Source organism: Ceratosolen solmsi, unplaced genomic scaffold (assembly GCF_000503995.2).
Source record: "Ceratosolen solmsi marchali unplaced genomic scaffold, CerSol_1.0 scaffold19, whole genome shotgun sequence".
In the NCBI taxonomy this organism is placed as follows: Eukaryota; Metazoa; Arthropoda; class Insecta; order Hymenoptera; family Agaonidae; genus Ceratosolen; species Ceratosolen solmsi.
This window is the reverse complement of record NW_011948443.1, coordinates 44,087-64,170: the sequence shown is the minus strand read 5'-3', so window position 1 is coordinate 64,170 and position 20,084 is coordinate 44,087. Positions and strand designations below refer to the sequence as shown.

The 20,084-nt window shown below is 23.2% G+C and overlaps 1 protein-coding gene across 1 annotated transcript in view; it reads right to left on the bottom strand.

Moving 5' to 3' along the window:
* Usp7 (Ubiquitin-specific protease 7) overlaps nucleotides 1–13,338 on the bottom strand; it is a 31,741-nt gene extending 18,403 nt beyond the window's left edge. Inside the window, exons 1-7 of the mRNA XM_011504113.1 lie at nucleotides 13,215–13,338; nucleotides 13,022–13,127; nucleotides 8,606–8,695; nucleotides 6,819–7,094; nucleotides 6,149–6,267; nucleotides 5,659–5,793; nucleotides 2,563–2,757 (exon numbers count right to left, since the gene is read on the bottom strand). Of these exons, the coding sequence (XP_011502415.1) occupies nucleotides 2,563–2,757; nucleotides 5,659–5,793; nucleotides 6,149–6,267; nucleotides 6,819–7,094; nucleotides 8,606–8,695; nucleotides 13,022–13,112 (906 nt within the window). The 5' untranslated portion in view covers nucleotides 13,113–13,127; nucleotides 13,215–13,338. The remainder of the gene's footprint in view (nucleotides 1–2,562; nucleotides 2,758–5,658; nucleotides 5,794–6,148; nucleotides 6,268–6,818; nucleotides 7,095–8,605; nucleotides 8,696–13,021; nucleotides 13,128–13,214) is intronic.
* Nucleotides 13,339–20,084: the final 6,746 nt, after the last annotated feature.

Genomic DNA, 20,084 nt, shown 5'->3' with positions numbered 1-20,084 from the left:
TTGTAGACCTATCATAATTAAGTTGAAGGAATGTTTTGGATTTTATCAAATCAATTAAAAATATTTATATAACGTGGATTACAAATTAAAAATTTGAGATAATTTCGTATGGTAAAATTGCAAAGTAATTTCTGACCTAATAAAATGTATCACATATCTTTTTATTGATTATCCATAATAAAAACGCTGCTTAGTATATTTAGGAATTATTTATATGTAATTAATACAAAATATTTCAGCTAGTAATTCTAAGAAGATTAATAGTTTTATGATAAATATTAATATTTGATACTGATCATTAGTCAAATCATGGAAATTTGATTAAATCAATAAAGGAGCATAAATATTTATTTATATTTCTCGACCTCATACTACTTTATATTATCTAAGAATTAAATAAGTATTTAACAAAAATACAAGCAATCGCTAGTTTTAAGATGAAGCAATATTATAAATCGATAATATTAAAATGTTATAGGAGAATATGAAATTCATTAAAAAAAAAAAAGATTATTAGTTTCCTAATTCAATCCCTATTTTAGAATACTATATACAAAGAAGATTATTATGTATTTAATATGTAAGTTATTATAGACCAACTAGATAGTGTTATACGAAACGAAACAAAAGCAAAAAAAAAGTACGTCATACCAAATAATAAATGAGATAATTAATAAAAATATTACTTTAGCTTTTCTCACGTCTATAGTATTGAATTAGTATATAGTGTAATACGTTAGATATTGAAAATATTAGTAATAGTTCTTACGAGAAAAACTATAAGTGTTTAGAGCATATGTAAAGTTTCGATAAAAACTTTAAGAACAGTATTAAAAATATATTCCAAGATTTATTGTTTAATCTTAAAAATTTAATCTTAAAAATCTACATCTTATTTACGTACTCACTACGATTGTCAATAGCTTATTAAAATAAGCTTAATATATTATTAAGTGTTTTTTAGTTTTTGATTAACTTTTACATTGAACACTTAAAAAATTGCTTACCCAAATTTCTTGTAAATTTGTATACTTTAAAATGTTAAAAAATCAAAGATTATTTTTAAATTTTTCTCTTATAACATCATTATTGTAACCAATATTAAGTTTTTTAATATATAATAAATTTATAATAATAAATATTAAATTACTATTAAAGTTATTAAAATATGTATTTACTCTTTAATGTTATGCTAAAGACTTTACTTTAATTCTGTCTTTAATTGTATGCTTAAAATTCTTTAATATTTTTTGAAAAATTACTATTATCGCAATATTACCATAAAATCATAGTTTACAAAGAAAAGCCGCGATAGCATGTAATATAAAATAAAATTTGCTCAAGGAATCAATTCTACTTACCAAATGTTTTTGATAATAGGGTAGGGTAAAACATTAACCATTTTGCGTCTAAAAATAAATACAAATTTTTAATACACAACTTCTATATCACTCTAAAATTTATGTAATACAATAAAATACATTATAAATAATAAATATTAAAAAAAACCATATATTTTTAGGTAATTTTTAATATAATTCAAACTGAATATTAAAAATTTTTTTCAAGGAATATTCTAATAATCCTTCCTGAATATTTAATAATGCACTAAATACTAAATATATATATATACTGACCAGTACGCTACAGAAAGTGTACGGCAATGAGTCTCTGAAAAGCCACGCAATACATTAAGCAGCACAGATTATATATTATTGAAATGTGGAAAAAATTACTATAGATTATATACAGAGGCTTTAAACCAGTTTATGGTTAGTTTCTTCTATTGTTACATTTAATATTTTGTTTTCGTAATTAAATGAAATGATCTCACAATTATCCAACCATTATTTAATGCTTAATGTTCTGAGAATATTATATCTACTTTAAATTTATTCAATGACAATAATTAATGTGTTTTTCGATAGCTGTGATACCTTATTTAATAACATTAATACTTCAAAATTTATAGTTAGTGACGTAAATCAACACAACATATTTTGTTTATATACCATCATACATTACTAAAATGCAAACATTCACTAAAATGTGTAAAGATAGTGAACACCAAAGGTAGTGTAAAAATAAAATCAGAACCAATTTGTTATAAAAATTAATAAAAATTATTCCTTGTACTATAAAGTCTTTCAACGTCAAACTTCGTTTTAGAATGATGTATTCAATTAATAATACATTATGGTATTTAAAATTTTTAGGACAATTTATACTTCCTGTAAATGCTATATTTACTTTAATTTATATTTATATATATATTTATATATAGTTGTATATATTTATATATAGTTTTTCCTTAAGTTGTTATTTAAGTGAAAATGCTTTGAATGTATTTAATTTATTTTTAGTTATTCTAACAATACTTTTATTTTGCCTATTCGGATCTTATGAACCCACTTCGACAGTCAGCTGTTCAAGCTATAACACTAGAGGATGCTTATTTATAAGTTTTTATAATATATTATTCAATGATATTATAGACTGTCAATTTGTTTACTTATATGAATTCCTTTATCAATATGCATTATTATTTAAAAATGTTGTTACCACACGTAAAAATTCTTGAACATCGTGTTGCATGAAAGAGTCCAAAGTTTCCCATCCGAAACTTTTAGTTAATTTTTTCGTACCTACTGGTTTATCTGAAAATTGTAATTCGTGAAATACTCTTTGTAAAGCTAATGCTACACTTTTACTAGAATCGTCGCTTTCTGTTGGCATTTTATACACCGCTTTACGTAACTGAAAATAAAATAAAAATATTTAATTATAAACTAATTAAAAATATTAGTTTTCATTGTAAGTAAAAATTAGTTATTTTTTTGTTGAAAGACTTAAAGTAACTACTATAATTTATAATCTTAAACAAGTTACTAGTTTAAGAAAATACAATTTCCAATGTCATGTATTTACTTAATAAGTATACATTAAAAATAAAAACCACCTATTAGTTAAATTATTGTGAAAAGAAATTATTTATAGCTTCTCAAAATAAATATTTAATTTGTATAATTTCTATTTGTCTAAAGTTTCAAAAACATTAAAGTAAATAATAAATTTAAGCAAAATATACTTAAATATATTTTTTTTATAACATTAGATATTGTAAATGTCAAATGGAAAACAAAAATTTAGAATTATTTCTATGACTAGTCATATATATCAAATATTTATTAAAATTATATGAAGTAAATTAATCCGTGAAACGATCTAAAATAAACAGCATATTGTTCATTGTTACATATATTATATTTGCTTTCTACAATGAATAGTTGTCATAGATTACACCCATTTATCTGATGGTATTTTCTTTTACAATATTATCACAAAAATAATGGAATATGATATAATGAATTATGGTATTATTATATAAATTATTATTATTTGAACTTCTCCTAATCATGTAAATTTTGAAATAATAATAGATTTCTGAATTCAGATAAATTTCGAGCAATATATATTTGTAGATATTAAAATAATATAAAAACGATAGTGCTCTTGTGTTACGCTCTTGTGCAGATTAATCGGTTTTAATTTTTGCTTTCTCTTCCTCTTTCCGAACTTATATTTATACATAATAAGCACCTGTAATAATATATAATAATAACAAAAATATTGCACTTATTACTATCAAAAAAATGATAATTAAAAGCTTTAAAACTCTGTTGCTTAAAATTTATAACTTTAAAAAGTAACCAAATTGTTGATAAATATATGAATTTTAATTATTCATTTATAAAGTTTTTATTTAACTATTTTTCTTTAATAACTAGAAAATTTAAAAGTCGCAACATTTAGTTCACCAATTCTACTTCTATCGCTCATGATTTTGTATACATTTCCATGTCTTGAATGTTTTCAAACGTTTTCTTTCTCTTTTTTTTTGACTTTCATGAACAATCTAGTATTAATCAGACAATTTTAGTGCATATATTTTTTATTAATTCTTCTTTCCGGGTTATACTAAGCCCGTCGAAAGTTCTTGTATTATTTCAACCTATTCAAGATTTGTCATGATCTTATAATAATTCATGGTTTCCTTCGGTTGATCTTATGCTTTCTTCCAGATAATAGATTTCACTATTGTCTTTTATTTTAATTACTACTTTACTCACATAAACCTTTAAAGACTTCTATTTTAAGTATTTTTTTTTCCAATTAATATACCACCTTCAATCTGTTTCTTGTTATTTTTGGAACTCTCAATTCAACATATTACTTTGTTTATCAATTTATTTATGAGCTCTTGTCTATTATTTGTACCTGATCAATTTAATATTTCAACAAATCTGACAGAAACTATTTTTAGCTGATCACCTACATATTGCTTTAAAAATATTAAGTATCTCTACCATTCTGATTCATATTCTTATTTTACAAAATACAAGTTACAAGATGACTGCATTTCTTATTTATTAAACTGTAACTACATACAGTCGTGTATTTTCTAATTTTATAAATTTAATTTTTTAAATTTAATTATTAGTTCAATAGATTAGAACAAAATTTAGTTGCTTTATTATAAATTACATTATCAGGGTATAAATATTTATATTTATTATATTAGACCATTAAATTTGATAATTCTCTTAAAATAATTATTATTGTAACTGCAACTGACGAACATACACAATTTATAGATAATTTATATATAAATGAATTTAGAGTATTTGTAAAAAGTATACTTTTAATTGTTCTACGTCATTATAGAACATAATTTAAATTAATTGAAATAAATTATTACTGGATTCAAAAATTCATATTGATTATAAAAAATAGTAAATCAACTTGTCTATTTAATACATTCAATTTTTTATTCTCACATGTAAAACAATACTTGTTTTCTATTATTTTTGCCCATTTGGCATATAAAATAAAGAACCAAGTTTTTATTCTCTTTCATTAGCCCCTTGAATTTTGTTTCATGTTAGTTCATGTCACATGTATCATGGTATAATACGTTTATGAGGATGCATCATTTATGAACTTAATACTAGTATTTCATGTTTGATTATATATATGTATTTTTGCATATGCACGTATGTTACAGGAGAACAAAGTAAATTTGAACAATGTATACATAAATGCAAATATACAGTGAAGTTAAGTTACGTTTTTGTGGGCATACATAATATATTTTTCTTCTGAAATAAATTACAATGGAATAGGTGAACTATATCATAGTTTAATACAATCAATGAATAGTATACAGTTTATTGGGTGATAACTGCAATTCCATTCCAGAAAAAACAAAGAATAAAAGGAAGCATATTTCCATTGTTATAAAGTTATAATTGCTGGTCTCATCTTTTATTTTGCAGAAAAAATCATGCAAATATTAAATATTTATATTTTTACGATATTCAGCACCACTATTTAATAATGAATTAGAAATTATATGAAATATGTTTGTGATTATAGTATATACTATACTATACTTACAAATAATATTATTTAAAGTTTTATGTAATAAATATAAATAAATATACTACATTTCTTAATCAAGCTTTATAAAATATAAAATACAAATATAAAATATGCTTGAAATTAAATAAGATATTACATCTATAAGTCTATTTCACATTATTAAAACATTATTATGTAATATTATAAATATATTTCAACAATATTTAAAAAAAATACCTGATTGGTGAAATAAAGAGTTTGCAGTAATGAATTCATGTAGCAAGTGGCACCTTGATTTTTTAAACCAACATATCCAGTGTGTTTCTTACTATCCCAGCTAACGCCATGAGGTGCATCTGCCACAACATGTACCTAAAAAACATACATTGAGTTTTTTCACAAAATAATCAAGGAAATTGAATATTATAAACCTGACTTTTTTATTGTTTTCAAAAATACTTTGTAAGCATGATTTTATTGATATATTACTATGAAATCGTAACTGTGAAGTCAATCTTGAATGTTTTATATTAAACCCATTAATAGTATTTTCTTTAAACATGTAGTTTAGGAGGCTAAAATATATGTATAGATTAATTAAAATTTTAATATTTATTTAATGGTCATTGTGTTGAAAATTAAATATATAATCAATTATAACTTGGCTGTATCTATATATTATTCCTGTATATTTATTACAAATATATATTACTCAAAGAAAACTCACTTCTAAAGTAATTGAATCATCTTTAATATAACCTTTCTCCTGATCAAGGACATCTTGCCATGTCATAAAATGACTAAATCCCCAATCATTTTCTTTGCTGTAGAATAAATGCTGAATTTCTAGAAAACATGAACTATGAGTATTTATATATTTTATACAAAATTTAGAATATATTTAAATTATAATAACAAATAACTATAATATACAAAGTCATATATTATAAATACCAAAATAAAAAGCTAATTTGATTTTTTAATTTAATTATATATGAAATTAAAGATCAGTTAATATCAGTACACGTTATTTTGATAATTTGTTCGCTGTTTTGTCAAACTGGCTGTAGTTTATATTGTTTTATCGACGAATATTATTTTACTCGAATTTTTTCTGGAAATAGTAAAAAGTTTTATAATTTGATATTATATTAACTTTTTCTGATATGGAACAATTAATAAATCAATTATTAAATATTTATAGCAAACAATAGCTGTGCCGTAGTTTCTAATCAAATATTTGTAAAAAAAACAAAACAAACGAATTCAATAAAATTTATAATTCCTCTGTATAAGTAAACACACAAACATATATGAATCTATATATTTCTTTTTTATATGTAATACTTAAAATATATTAATTGACTTTCGAAATTGAAAAAAAGTTTAAAACTTACTTCTGTTAAATGGATCCTGCCCTTCTTTACACGAAAGTAAACGTAATTCTGCAGTTGCAAAACAGCTCCAAGATGATGATTCACTTTCACCATTACATTGTAAAAAAAAACCTAGTGATCTTTGTGGCTGCCGTTCTTGCGTTTGACTAGAACGTGGCATTACCATTATTTTCCACGGCAAATTTCTTACAAAACATGGAGGAGAAAGTTGTGAGTCTTTCATTTTTGATACATTTTCTACATTATATCGAAAAGTCGCTTCTGATCTTGCTTCATCTGGAAGACAAAATTTTTTATAGAATAAATGCTAATAATTTAAATAATAATACAAATGTAATAGAAATTATGTAAAATAAAAAACAATTTTGTAATTAATGTTTAACGGTAATTTATACAAAAATATAATAAAATTTGGATATGAATAATAGGTGTTCTTTCAAAAACTACTATTACACGCTTTATTAATTATAAATTATTATAATTAGTTATTAGGAAACTTTAAGATAGAAGAATATTATACTATTTTTTCAGATCAGATACTACTTATAAAATTGTCTAAAATTCCATTCAAAGACAATAATTTTTGCAATGTTTTTATACTTTTATTCGTAATTACTTGATTATTTATGTCTTTTCTAAATAAATCAAAGGTGTATGAACATTGAATAATAGGAATCTATTGCATAACTGTCTATATATATAACTATATTCTCTGAAGTTTTCATAAAATTATTAAAACTTTTTTTGTCGCAGTAAATATCATCATAGAACTTAGAAAAAAAATAAATAAAAAGAATATATTACTTATAAAGGAAATTGCTGGACAATTCTAAGGAGATAAAAAACAAATAATTAATAATTGATATTTTCTAAAAAACTCAATACATAACATGAATAAATAAGACAAATATGAAAATAATGAAATATCTGTACAACGTACTGTACATTGTAAAAAAGTTTAAAAACTTGTAATCTACATTTAAATTTAACTGAAAAAATTACTTTTAAAATACTACTTTGGTTTAACTAATTTAGCATACTAAAATTTTCATATTTAAAAACTAATTTCAACAAATATTTAAAATAAATTGTATTTAAATTGTTTTTACAATTAATATAACTAGAATTAATTAAATTTCAATATTAAATAATTCAATTATTTAACATTAATAATTCATTCAATGAATAATTCAATTATTCAATTATTAAATAGCAAAAAATAAAATCTGATTATTTAGTATTTATAGACGTAGTTTTTTTATTTGTAGTTTTTGTATAAACATATTAAACTATATAAGAAATATAACACATGTTTAAAATTATTATTGTATTTTTAATATAAAATACCATTATTCTTTAAAAATTGAAAGCTAGGTATATTTGATACAGTAAATAAAAAAACAATGCTTTCATTAAATATTTAAACAATTATTATAAATCAATCTAAAAGATAAGTTTAATACTTAATCTATAAGATAACATTAAAAATTTTTATACAATGGGTTGTGAAGTCATAATATAATTTGTTATTACTTTCAAATTTTTTAATTAAATTTGGTAGACTAAGAGTAAATAACATAACTTTAAATATTTGATGTACATATTTAATATTATTGAAACTATTAATCTACTATTAACTACTTATAATTTTTTATTATTTTTCATTTAAAATTAGTTTATTCATATATAAATCTACAACACTTAATATATTTTGTTTACCAATTTGTATAAATTAACTTGTTCCAACTATATTTGTTATAAATAATAATTAAAAGTAATAAACCAACCTTCTTCCATTTCTTGATCTTGTGAAATAGAAGTTAATTCAGATTCGCCATTTATTTGCCGATCATGTCCTTCTACGTCATTAGATGCCTCTAAAAATAAGAAATAGTACCCCATTTTTTATATCTATAAGAATTTATATCAATATTATATATTAGTAAAAAATAAATATTAATTTGATACAAAAGTTTTAGAACTTATATATAATTATATATATATATATATATATATATAATATTATTACGTAAATTATAATTATTTCATATTTTAAATATCAACTTCTAAATTTCGTCTATAACATTTTTAACGAGACCTTTATGTTATCTAATAATATAAATGATGAAAAAATATTGTCACAGTTCAACCTGAAAACGAAATTAAATTTAGCCGACTGTTTATGCATTCTGTAGGAGACAGTATCAAATGATTAAATAATTTAAATGTATAATTACACAATGCATACTATTTTGCTATTAAATTATCTTTAACCCCAATAATCATATTGTTATTTTTATTTAAATTATAGAGAGTGAATAACTTATATAATATATACTTTTTTAAAGACATTTCTTGAAATATGGATTGAATATTTAATTCATAACAAATATATATAAAATAATCAAAATAAAAGTAAAAATATAAAAATTTTTAAAAGAATATTAGCACAAAAAATTATTTTTTAAACGCAGTAAAAATTATCGGTTAATCAACATTTGTATCGCCAAATAATCTTTTTGTTAATCAATAAGATAAAAATCGAAAAATATCTGCAATATATTGCTAATATGAATAAAAGAGTTTTATTTACATAAAAAATTTTAATAGTTAAAAATTTACAATAGTAAAATTAACCTTAGTATGCTCGTATATAGTGTAAATAATAAGAAAGTTATAATGAAAACATACTACGTTTTAGATTTTGAAGCTGTAAAAGCATTATCTCAATAAATGAGGAATTATTTAGTGATATACTTTATATTAGCTTAGTAAATCATCCAAAAAATATCAATGAAAGTTTTAATAATTATATAACATTTAGCATTGATAGCTAAGAATTACAATGAGAAACATCAAAATTGATAACCAATGTATTTCTGATATATAAAATATGTATTATAGAAAAATAGATCCTTATTTATTTAACAGAAAAAACTTCCTAAAAGTAATACAGATTGTAACTACAAAAGAATATTTTTTCTCAAAATTAATCTTCTTGTTTTGTGTACATAAAGATTTTTATTTATGTAAAATTTGATATTTTTCTAGATAAATAAAAATAATATATGTATATATTATTTATAATAGTGCAACAAAAATGTATATACATTTTCTTTTAATGAAATTGTTTAAAAAATGAGTATTAAATAATAACTTTTTCTAATAGTATATATTTATTAATACTTTTGTTTTACATAATGTTAATGAATAAAAGAATACAAACCAATTATACTTCTACTGAAAAAGTTATCTATCAGCATTATTCATATCACATTTTACTTATTAAAAAAAATTATACAAAAGCTTATTATGTATAATGTTGTTAGAACATAGCTAATATTTTACTATTAAGTAAAAGACAATTTCTTAATTAAAAATATTAAAAATTTCGATAGAAAATTATAATTTATTAATTTACTATAAAATATTAATAAATAGCAATTTACAAAATATTTTTATATATTAAAAATAAATATAGAATTTAATTTCAAGTAATTAAAAATTATAAATGTATTGTTGTAAACGCTCTCGATTGCATAAGACAGTTGTAAACATGTACATTTTGATATTTCTTATGTAAAGATTATGTGGTTTCCCAAAACTCATTGGGAACTTCAAAAAGAGCTGTAAATTGAGAATCAGTTAACAGGATTAATCAATCCTTTTTGGTTGAATGCTTACACCTGTTTTTCAAAAAGGGATTTTCAAATATAAGCAACGTAAAGTCAATCAATTTTAAACACGATTTATACTTGACTATAAAATTTTTAAAAACTTTTAATATACATTTTCAAATACCATGGTGTTAATAAATAAAAAATTGTGCTTGGCTGATAACACACTAGTTTATTTTATATAAATTTAGGTTTCAAATTAGCTTTAAAGCTATGAAAATTATGAGAATTTATTTCACATTTTCTTCACTAGTCCCAGTTAAAAACAGCAGATACAATTTAGAATATTTCTATTATATAGTAAACTATAATATATAAATAGTATACTATTTATATATTTTTAATATTAACTATTTCATATTCAAATTTTCTTCTGTTTCGGTTTTGTATTATATTAAATACATTTTTAATCTCTACTTTAAAAATGAACATTACGAAGTATATAATTTTATAGAAACAATTGGCTTAATAAAGTCTCAAATATTTGAAAATTAATATTGATATATATTTAGTTACCTATATATGATTACTATATAAAACTTTCATTATTTCAAATTTCAAGAATTGCATTAATATAGCTTTCATTTCCAGTATTTCATTTTCAATATTCATTTAACTTATAAAATTAATTAAATGTGTATAATTTATGATCACATCCCTTAGTAATATTATATTCAAATATATTCTTTCAAATATTAATTAAAATAACATTAAAAGTAAGAAATTTTTATTTTTTAATAAGTTAACAGATTTCGTTTGATCAGATTTTTATTATCTTATTGCTTCAAGAATTATACTATAACGCTATATATATAGCTATTAGTATTTATTGATAATTATTTTGATTACTCTCTCTTTTATAACATAATTCAAAAATCCTAGTTTCATAATATCTTCATTCATGTTAGTATATTTTATAAATTATAATAAAGATAACTGATCATTTATAAAAATGATGTAACTTTTCAAAATTTACAGTAGATAATAAAAAATAAATTCACTAATAATTTATATTATAATTTTACTTATTTACAATTATAAATTAATTTATATTGTAGTTAACTTATGAAGATTTACAATTAATAATTATCATTTTATAATATAGGATATTTGTAACAGAGAGATTAAACGACATTAAGTAATTGTATACTTCTTAGAATTGGTAAGGTAAATTTTATTTTAAATTTAGCTTAATTAAAAAATAAATAAAATAATAATTGTATAATTCTGATTGTTTAGATAAAAAAATACGTGAATGGCATGAAATATTTTCATTTTTACAATAAGACAGGAAATGAAGTAAAAACTATTTTATTGTAATAAAAGCATTTATAAGAACTTATAAAATTTAGAAATGAATAAATAATTAATCATATCAAATAGAGATATTTGTAAAAGAAAGTCATATACATTTAACTATATATAATATATGTATAATATATAATAAATGTTCTGATATATTTTTATATATTAAACTATTAAATATTAGTAAAATCAGATTTTTTTATTAAAGTATTTTTCATAACTATTTTTTAAAAATTTTGAAATATAGATATATAAATATTTATGTTTATAAGGAATATTATTAATACTAAAGTATTAAAGGATCCCTTTGCACTTCATAATTTACCACTGATTAATTAACAAAAGATTTTACATTTACTTTACTTGAAAGAGAAAGTTTTATAAAAGAAAATAAACTTTTGTGAGTTTGAAATTAAATTAATTCTAATAATACGTGTTAAATTTCAATTCTTTCAAATAAAATATGATTTTCCAAATCAATTTGAAAAAAAACATACTTTGATATTTCTAAAATTCTCATAATTTTTGGTACAAATAAATTTGTATAAATACACGAAAGTAGTATAAGAAATAGTAAATTTTAATTATAATTTTAATTTTAATTAAATAGTAATGATATTTTTTAATATCATAATAATAGTAAAAAGCTAGTTAAAAGCAAAAGTTAAAAGTTTTAAGACAAAAGAAAGATAAAGTTCTATTTTTTCATTTTCAATATTCATGAATGCTTATTTTTTAACTTTAAAAAATATAAATAATAAATTATTATTCCAATTATTTTAATTCTATTATCTTTTAGCAATATTATTAATACACTAACATACAGTATAAATACATAATTCGATTATTATTAACTATATTCTTTGATGTAACAATAATATACCATATATATTGATAATCCATCTACATTTATGTTTGAAATTAATATCCAAATAATATATCAAAATGAAATATAAAATATCTATATATGGTAATAAAAAATATTAATAATAAATTGTTAAATATATATATAAGTTTTTAATTATTTAATAAAATAAGAAAAGAATGTTTTCTTGTTTTTATAATGTTTAAATTAATAAAATTTTACCTCAGTTAAATAATAGCATAAATAATATTTCTATTATATACAAATAATATTTATATAATTCTGATTTAAATTTAAATAAAACTTACATTATTTTATTATAAATATTATCTTATAGAACAGATAATAGTTGTTACCTTCTTGCGTATCCATTTCTTCAATTCCATCAACCTGTACTGTACCCAGGTTTAGTTGCGGTATATTATCCTGGTCAATCACACGATTCATTACAAAATGAATAACCTTAAATAAATGAATACAAATACTAATCTTTGATTTAATTTATCAATATCAATAAATTAAAGTATTTAAATGGTATTATAAAATTACATATATCTTTTGATCATTTATCCGAAACACTAATATTTATAAATAAATCTTGTAATATTTATACCCAAAACTTCCATTAGTTTGTGATTTACAGACAGTGCAAATACAATTCATTTAAATACGGTAGTACCTAAAAAAAAATGTGATAAATAATTATTTTTTATAATACTATAGATTAATATGAAATATCATATTAATATTAATATAAATGTATTCATTAAAATATATTTAATTATAATCATACTTGTATAACTAAAATGATTTTTTACATGATAATAATATTGTACGATCTAAAAATTTTGTTAAAATTTCTATAGTCCAATGAATTGTCACAATATCTAGATCAAGACTAAACATTTTCCTATTATCATGAAATTAGTAGATAACTGAGAGTAAGTTATTGGTATATATATATATGATCTGAATGCATAATATACAGCATATATATATATATATATATATATGTATGCGCATATGCAATTATATAAACATATATAGGGAATGTAGATAGTTGGCTTTTTTTAAGCATGCGCAGTAAAGATATAAACTTATTGGCTCTTATTACGACTCATACAATTCGAACTATTTCTGTATTTATATATTTATATATATGCATATATATATATATATATATATATATATATATATTTATATAAATATACATATAATATACATATACATAAATATATATATAAAGTAGTAACTGCGCTGATTATGATCTAATTTGAAAAAGTACATACATAGAAAGTTTATTACAATTTATTACAAATAAATAAATAAACTTATTAAATATATTTACACAATCTAATTCTAATTTATTTTTAACGAACAAATATAAATAAAGCATATTGAAAAATAATAGTTCCTATATGAAACTTACAAAATAAAAAATGAATTATTTCAAGTTTATTATTCTTTAATAATCTTATTAATAATGTATTAAATTATAAAAAATAATTATTTAATTATTAAGTATATAAATTCTTTGTTATTATTCTATTACTGGTATTTCAGTATCTTAGAATTTGGTATTCACATTGTGGATTTTCATAAGAACCAATGAATGTATTCCTTCGTGACCAATAATTTAAAGTTACACTGCTTATGTAGTTACTAGATATCGTAGAGTTTTTACTCATGCGTAATAATGGTTTAACTTAATAAAGGACTGGTTTCAATTTCAAATAGCGTTTCATATGTTAACATTTTATTATTTTATCGTGTTATTTGGACTTTCTTTTTAAAAATTAATATAATATTTAGTTTCATGCATTAAAGTATTTAATCATTCGTTCTAGAATTGTTTAAAAACTTACGTATCTATCTGATATTAATTTACACATAAAATAAAATAAGAAATAAAATATGTTGTATCTAATTTTTATTTTGTGACATTGTAGGAAAGACTTTTGTTTGAACATTATTAATAATTGACAAAAATATAATTTTAAAGTAATTATTAAATGTGTATCAAATTTAAATACAAATTTAAATAAGAATTAAAATTTATATTATGTTTTATATTAACGTTATTTAAGTTCTTAAAGGTTTTATTTTAATACTAATTTTTAATTTTAAATAATTTTTCGAGTACAATTTTTTTTAAATATTCAGTTTCAAAAATTCTGAATAATCATAAAATTAAATTTTGATTTTAAATACAGACAGTGAACCTTCAAAATTATAATATAGAAAAAGAATTTATATTGTTTACAAAAATCAACTGTTTTTTATATATATTAAATCCTAAATTTATAATTAATAAACATTAATAAAAAATTTAATAGTAAATTTGGATCACATTTTTTAACTGTTAAAATATTGTTTTTTTTTCAAATAATTAATTTTATGTTATAATATTATTTTATTATTCACAAATGTCTTTATTAATAAATTTGATAAATACCAAGAAAATTATTTATCTTTAAATTATCTAAATAATATCCAAAAACGTTAGTTTTATCAGGATATGAAAGTATATTAAAATATATACAATTTTTACAACTAATTTTTTTAATTTTTATCTATACAACATATTTTTATGGACAATGTCATTTTAATCTTATTATATAATATTTTAATTCTTTTCGCACAATAGTAAATCTTTTAATTAGTGAAATAAAATTATTTAACAAAATTTTAACAAAGAATTTAATTTAGTATCCTATATTATAATGAATAATCATTAATATTTATTATATTTTTAAAAGCAGATTAATAATTTTTTAAATTTTAAATGTATTTTTATTTTATTCAAATAGAAAAAAACTTATAAAATATGCTGGCAAGTAGAAGGGGCAATGCAATTATTCAGTACTGTCTTTTGTGCTTATAGTCTTTAATTTTATTAAATGTAATAAGTAATGAGTAGTTAATAATCTATTAATATTAGAATGAGTGTATGATATAGTGTATATATTAGTGTTTCTTCAGTAGTGGTGGTGACGATGAGTCTGCGCGTGTATGCTTGATAGCCTGGAGGGTTCTTCCGCTTCTTCTTGGGTTGAGTAGTCGTAGTGGGGAACTCGTGGTGGTAGGGGAAGCAAGTTAGTGCCGTCTTGGCAGCCGGCGAGGGGTGAGCTGTAGTGTACGAAGTGGTAGGAGAACGTCCGTGTGACGTCATAGCTTGTGTCCGTGAGCTCCAAGGTAGTGGCGATATTGGTACACGTTCGTATAGTCGATGCGAGCACAACCCGCGGTGTAGAGGTAAAGGTAAGAACTAGCGTCGGCGTTACTTACATGCGGGCGTAAACCGCGGTGTAAGGTAATATGCAAGAACGAGCGTCGGCGTTGCTTGCACGTGGTGGCGGGAACTGCGTGAGGTGGTAGCAGTAACCGCGTGGTGAGCAGAGTGCATGATTGGTACTAGCGGGGCAACCGCGACACGTGCAGCTCCTTTCACATTCTCGTACGAACTGGATGCGCCGATAGCGCATCGGTGGTTGTTACTATGCCGCTATTTGTCGTGACGGCAATAGGGCATAGCTTTGTCGGGGTCATTTGTTATTATTTCTCGGAATTATAGTCGTATGTTCGAGTTTTTCGGTTAGAAGCATTCGTTGAGTCCGTTAGCTAATGTTTACCAAACAATTCTTCTTGCCATGAAGATCAAGAGATGAGTACGTCTTTAATTAACTATGAAGCCACAAGAGGCGCTGCCCTCACTGTGTAAGTGAGGAACACTTTGATTGTACAGAAAATAAGGGAAGGGATTCAAGTGAAGTTCATGACCAGCAAATGTCTTTAAGGGGCACATTTTCAATATTCAAACACTGGGAGAAGGACAGGAGACGTATTTCCTTATTGGAGCTTGAAGACAAGTACCAGTTGAGGTCCTCATCAAGAAGCGGAAAATCCCTCTATTGAGTTTACTAGTAGTCTTCGCAAGTAGTATCACTACGACAATAATTAACTTACATTTAAGATTCAGAGTTTCAGTCATCGACAAGCATCATAAGAAATTGAGGCTCTCATCAGTGCGGAATATTTCCAAATACGTCGTCAAGTTCGCGCCAGCTGATGCGAGTCTTGCCGGCCTACCCTCACATTAGTTCAAAGTCTGACGCTTATGAATCTACACAGCGTGCCATTCAATGCTCATAGTAGCCACAACACGTAGCAGTATCCATCACAAGGTAAAAGCCTTTCAAACTCTTACTTCCAACTGAATAACTATTGCAGTACGCCAATATCAGGACTAAGGTAAGCCTGCTATTATCTGAGTATATTCTCAAGTAATAACAGTTACATGTGTCGCTCTACATTACAACTATAACATCAACTATGCACACGCTCACACGAACAGCGCGAGTGTCAACGAAACCAAGTTCGCACCATTCTGCGCTCATATTTGAACTATCACGCTACATCAGATGAGTGTAAGTTTGCCATAACAAACTCATTAATCCACCACAAGAGTTTTTCAATAATTGATAATAGTAATATTAATCAACGTCCTGTGATCGGATAAATAACAGAATAAACAGCATGTACACCAGACATATTTATACTGAATTATTATAATATCCCTTCCACTTGTGACCTTTCATCGCTATTACATAACACCCGTGATCTCTGAGTTGTCAACGGCATCAATTTGTATCCTTCAAACCGGTCTTGGTAAAACAAGCCGGAACGGCCAATACATTTTGTACAAACTTAATTAATAATATTTTGTATTATTGTTTTAAATCATTAATTTTCTATACTATATTTGAAATAAGAAAATTTTTAGAACGAAATATAATAATTCAAATTTATTTAGCTATTATTAGTGTTTGATATAATTTTTTATATGATTAATATTTTGATTTCTATTTCAAAATTAAAGAAAAGAAACTGATATTATTTTTCTATGATGTAAGTAATACAATTTTTATATTAAACAATATCATGTAGAATATAAAACAATTTGTTAAACTTATAAAGAAAGTGTGAAATATTCTTGATTTACATTTAGTCATTATTTATACACATTAGAGTGTAGCGTCCGATTTGAAAGGCTCAAAATTGAGTGAAGGCCAGAGGGACTTAGAGTCTATTTAAGTAAGACTTTCAATGAATATTGAGAATAAAAAATTATATTTATAATTACTACGGATTGAAGTAGTTTAAGAAGCGGAATACAAAAGTGGGAGAGGTATAAGCTCCCGGACAGTTGTTTATAAACACTAGCGAGCGTACTCAAAAAATGTTTCTACGCCGTAAGCTCGAATATACGATTATAATTCCGAAAAATAATGCCAATGAACCTTCCAAGGCTATGCCCTATTGACGTCACGACAAATATCGGCATAGCAACAGACACTTTATAATATTATATTAATATTATATATATTATAATAATATTATATTATTATTATATTATATTATATTAATATATATTATATTATAATAGAATATTTAAGGGCTGCACTTGCCGCGCAGCGCTCATTCTCAGTCTAGTCTAGTAACAATTACGCAGTCACACGACGGGCTCACTATTCAATCTTCAATCTTCTCTCTACAGTCATCACTTACTGTAGCGATACACGTATGTAATACTCAAACATAAGCAATCTAACAATACAATAGTGACGCCACATTATCAAAATCCGTTAACCAAACTTAAACTAATAAAGCGCTAGTAAATAAAATAAAAATAAAAATCTAACGGTACACAAGATTTATTGACTCAAGTCTTGTTGAAATGAAAAGTGAAGCGAGTAGTTCGAGTACTCTCGATTATGATTCAACTGAAGAAATTTGGGTTCGGAGAATTGACTGTACACATGAAAGAAAAAAACGGGTAAGTAACATTATTAATTCATTTGCAAGTGATACACAACTTATAAATCTATGTTAGATAGGTAACAATGCATAGTTCAATATTTCTTAATCCAAGTAAATAAATATATATGTTCGATTATAACAGGTTTTTAAATATTTTAAATTCCAACAATTGAAGATAATTCTGTAATGTATATACTAAAATATTTCATGGATGGATTAAATTAAACTTATTTTTATAAATATAGAGAATTTAACTGATTAGCAATAAGTTCCATTTTTATATATATTTAACAAAACATAATTTAACGTTCTTTTGGAAATTGAATAAACTTTTCTTTATAAACCGTTTTTATACATAAATAATTAAAATGTTAAATTAGTATATTGTTGTGTGATTTAAATGAATATAAAAACAATATAAGTAATTATAATTATAAATATTAATTAATAATTTAGTAAAATGTAAAACAATACAATTTTGGTCAAATAAAGTATTGTATATAACAAAAATATTTAAAAATAAAAAGTAATTATATATATATATATATATATATATATATTATTATGATTAAGTACAATTTTGTATTAGATCAACTGATTATCTGTCACCACGTATCAATATATTGTACTGTATGCATATATGTTTTTTTCTGCAATACTAAAATACTATTTATGACTTTTTAGTTGCTATTAATGTACAATTAAGTAATATTTATAATTATTTTAAGCATTGTTGTTACAGAAGCTGTTCGTACAGTAATTAACTGTCAATATAGGATAATTAAAATAATCATGCAAAAAGGAAATCTAAAATTAATGAAATCATGAATACAAATAATTCTATATATTTGAGAATGAGAGACTCCGTTTAGTAAGGCAATAAAATATCTGACAAGGGTGGGTTGCCTTTATCTAAAGAATTTCATTAAATCTTCCCTTGACCAATTATGCTTAGTTGAGTGAATGAAGAAGTTTCATGTTCTCCTTAGTCCTGAAATATTCTTCTGCAGGTGTTGTCGACTGTTGTCAACTGGTATGGTACCTCTTTGTTTGTCTTATATGCCTATGATTTTATTGAGGTCCCACTTGTTTTGAGTTAGGTATGACTAGGTTTAACTCCTGGTTCCCTTCAATGCCTTATTTCTTGTCCGGAGATTAAACATCTCCTTTGATTCTGTCTATCTTGATGCTCTCGTTGACATATTGCTTGTCAGCGGCTTGTTGCCGTGTATAGTGAATTATATTTTGGTTGTAAGAATTTGAGCTTGTACCTTGTCGGTTTTGCAGAATCGATTATAATGTGCGCTGTGTAGCTAAAAAATCAGCTTACTTATATGAATATGTCTACAATGGATATATGCGAAAGCTTGATGCTTGATTGGATCGCGGGCATAATGCGAACTTGTGCTTATGAGGAGCTGACCACGAGCTTGAGTGTCGTAGAGCTTCAGCGCGAGTTAAACTTGAATCTATTGCGGGTATAACACGAATATGAAATTTGAGTTTGTATTGCGGCATAACGCGAAATATGAAATTGTATGTATCACGGGCATAACGCGAAATATGAAATTGTATTTATCACGGGCATAACGAGAATTG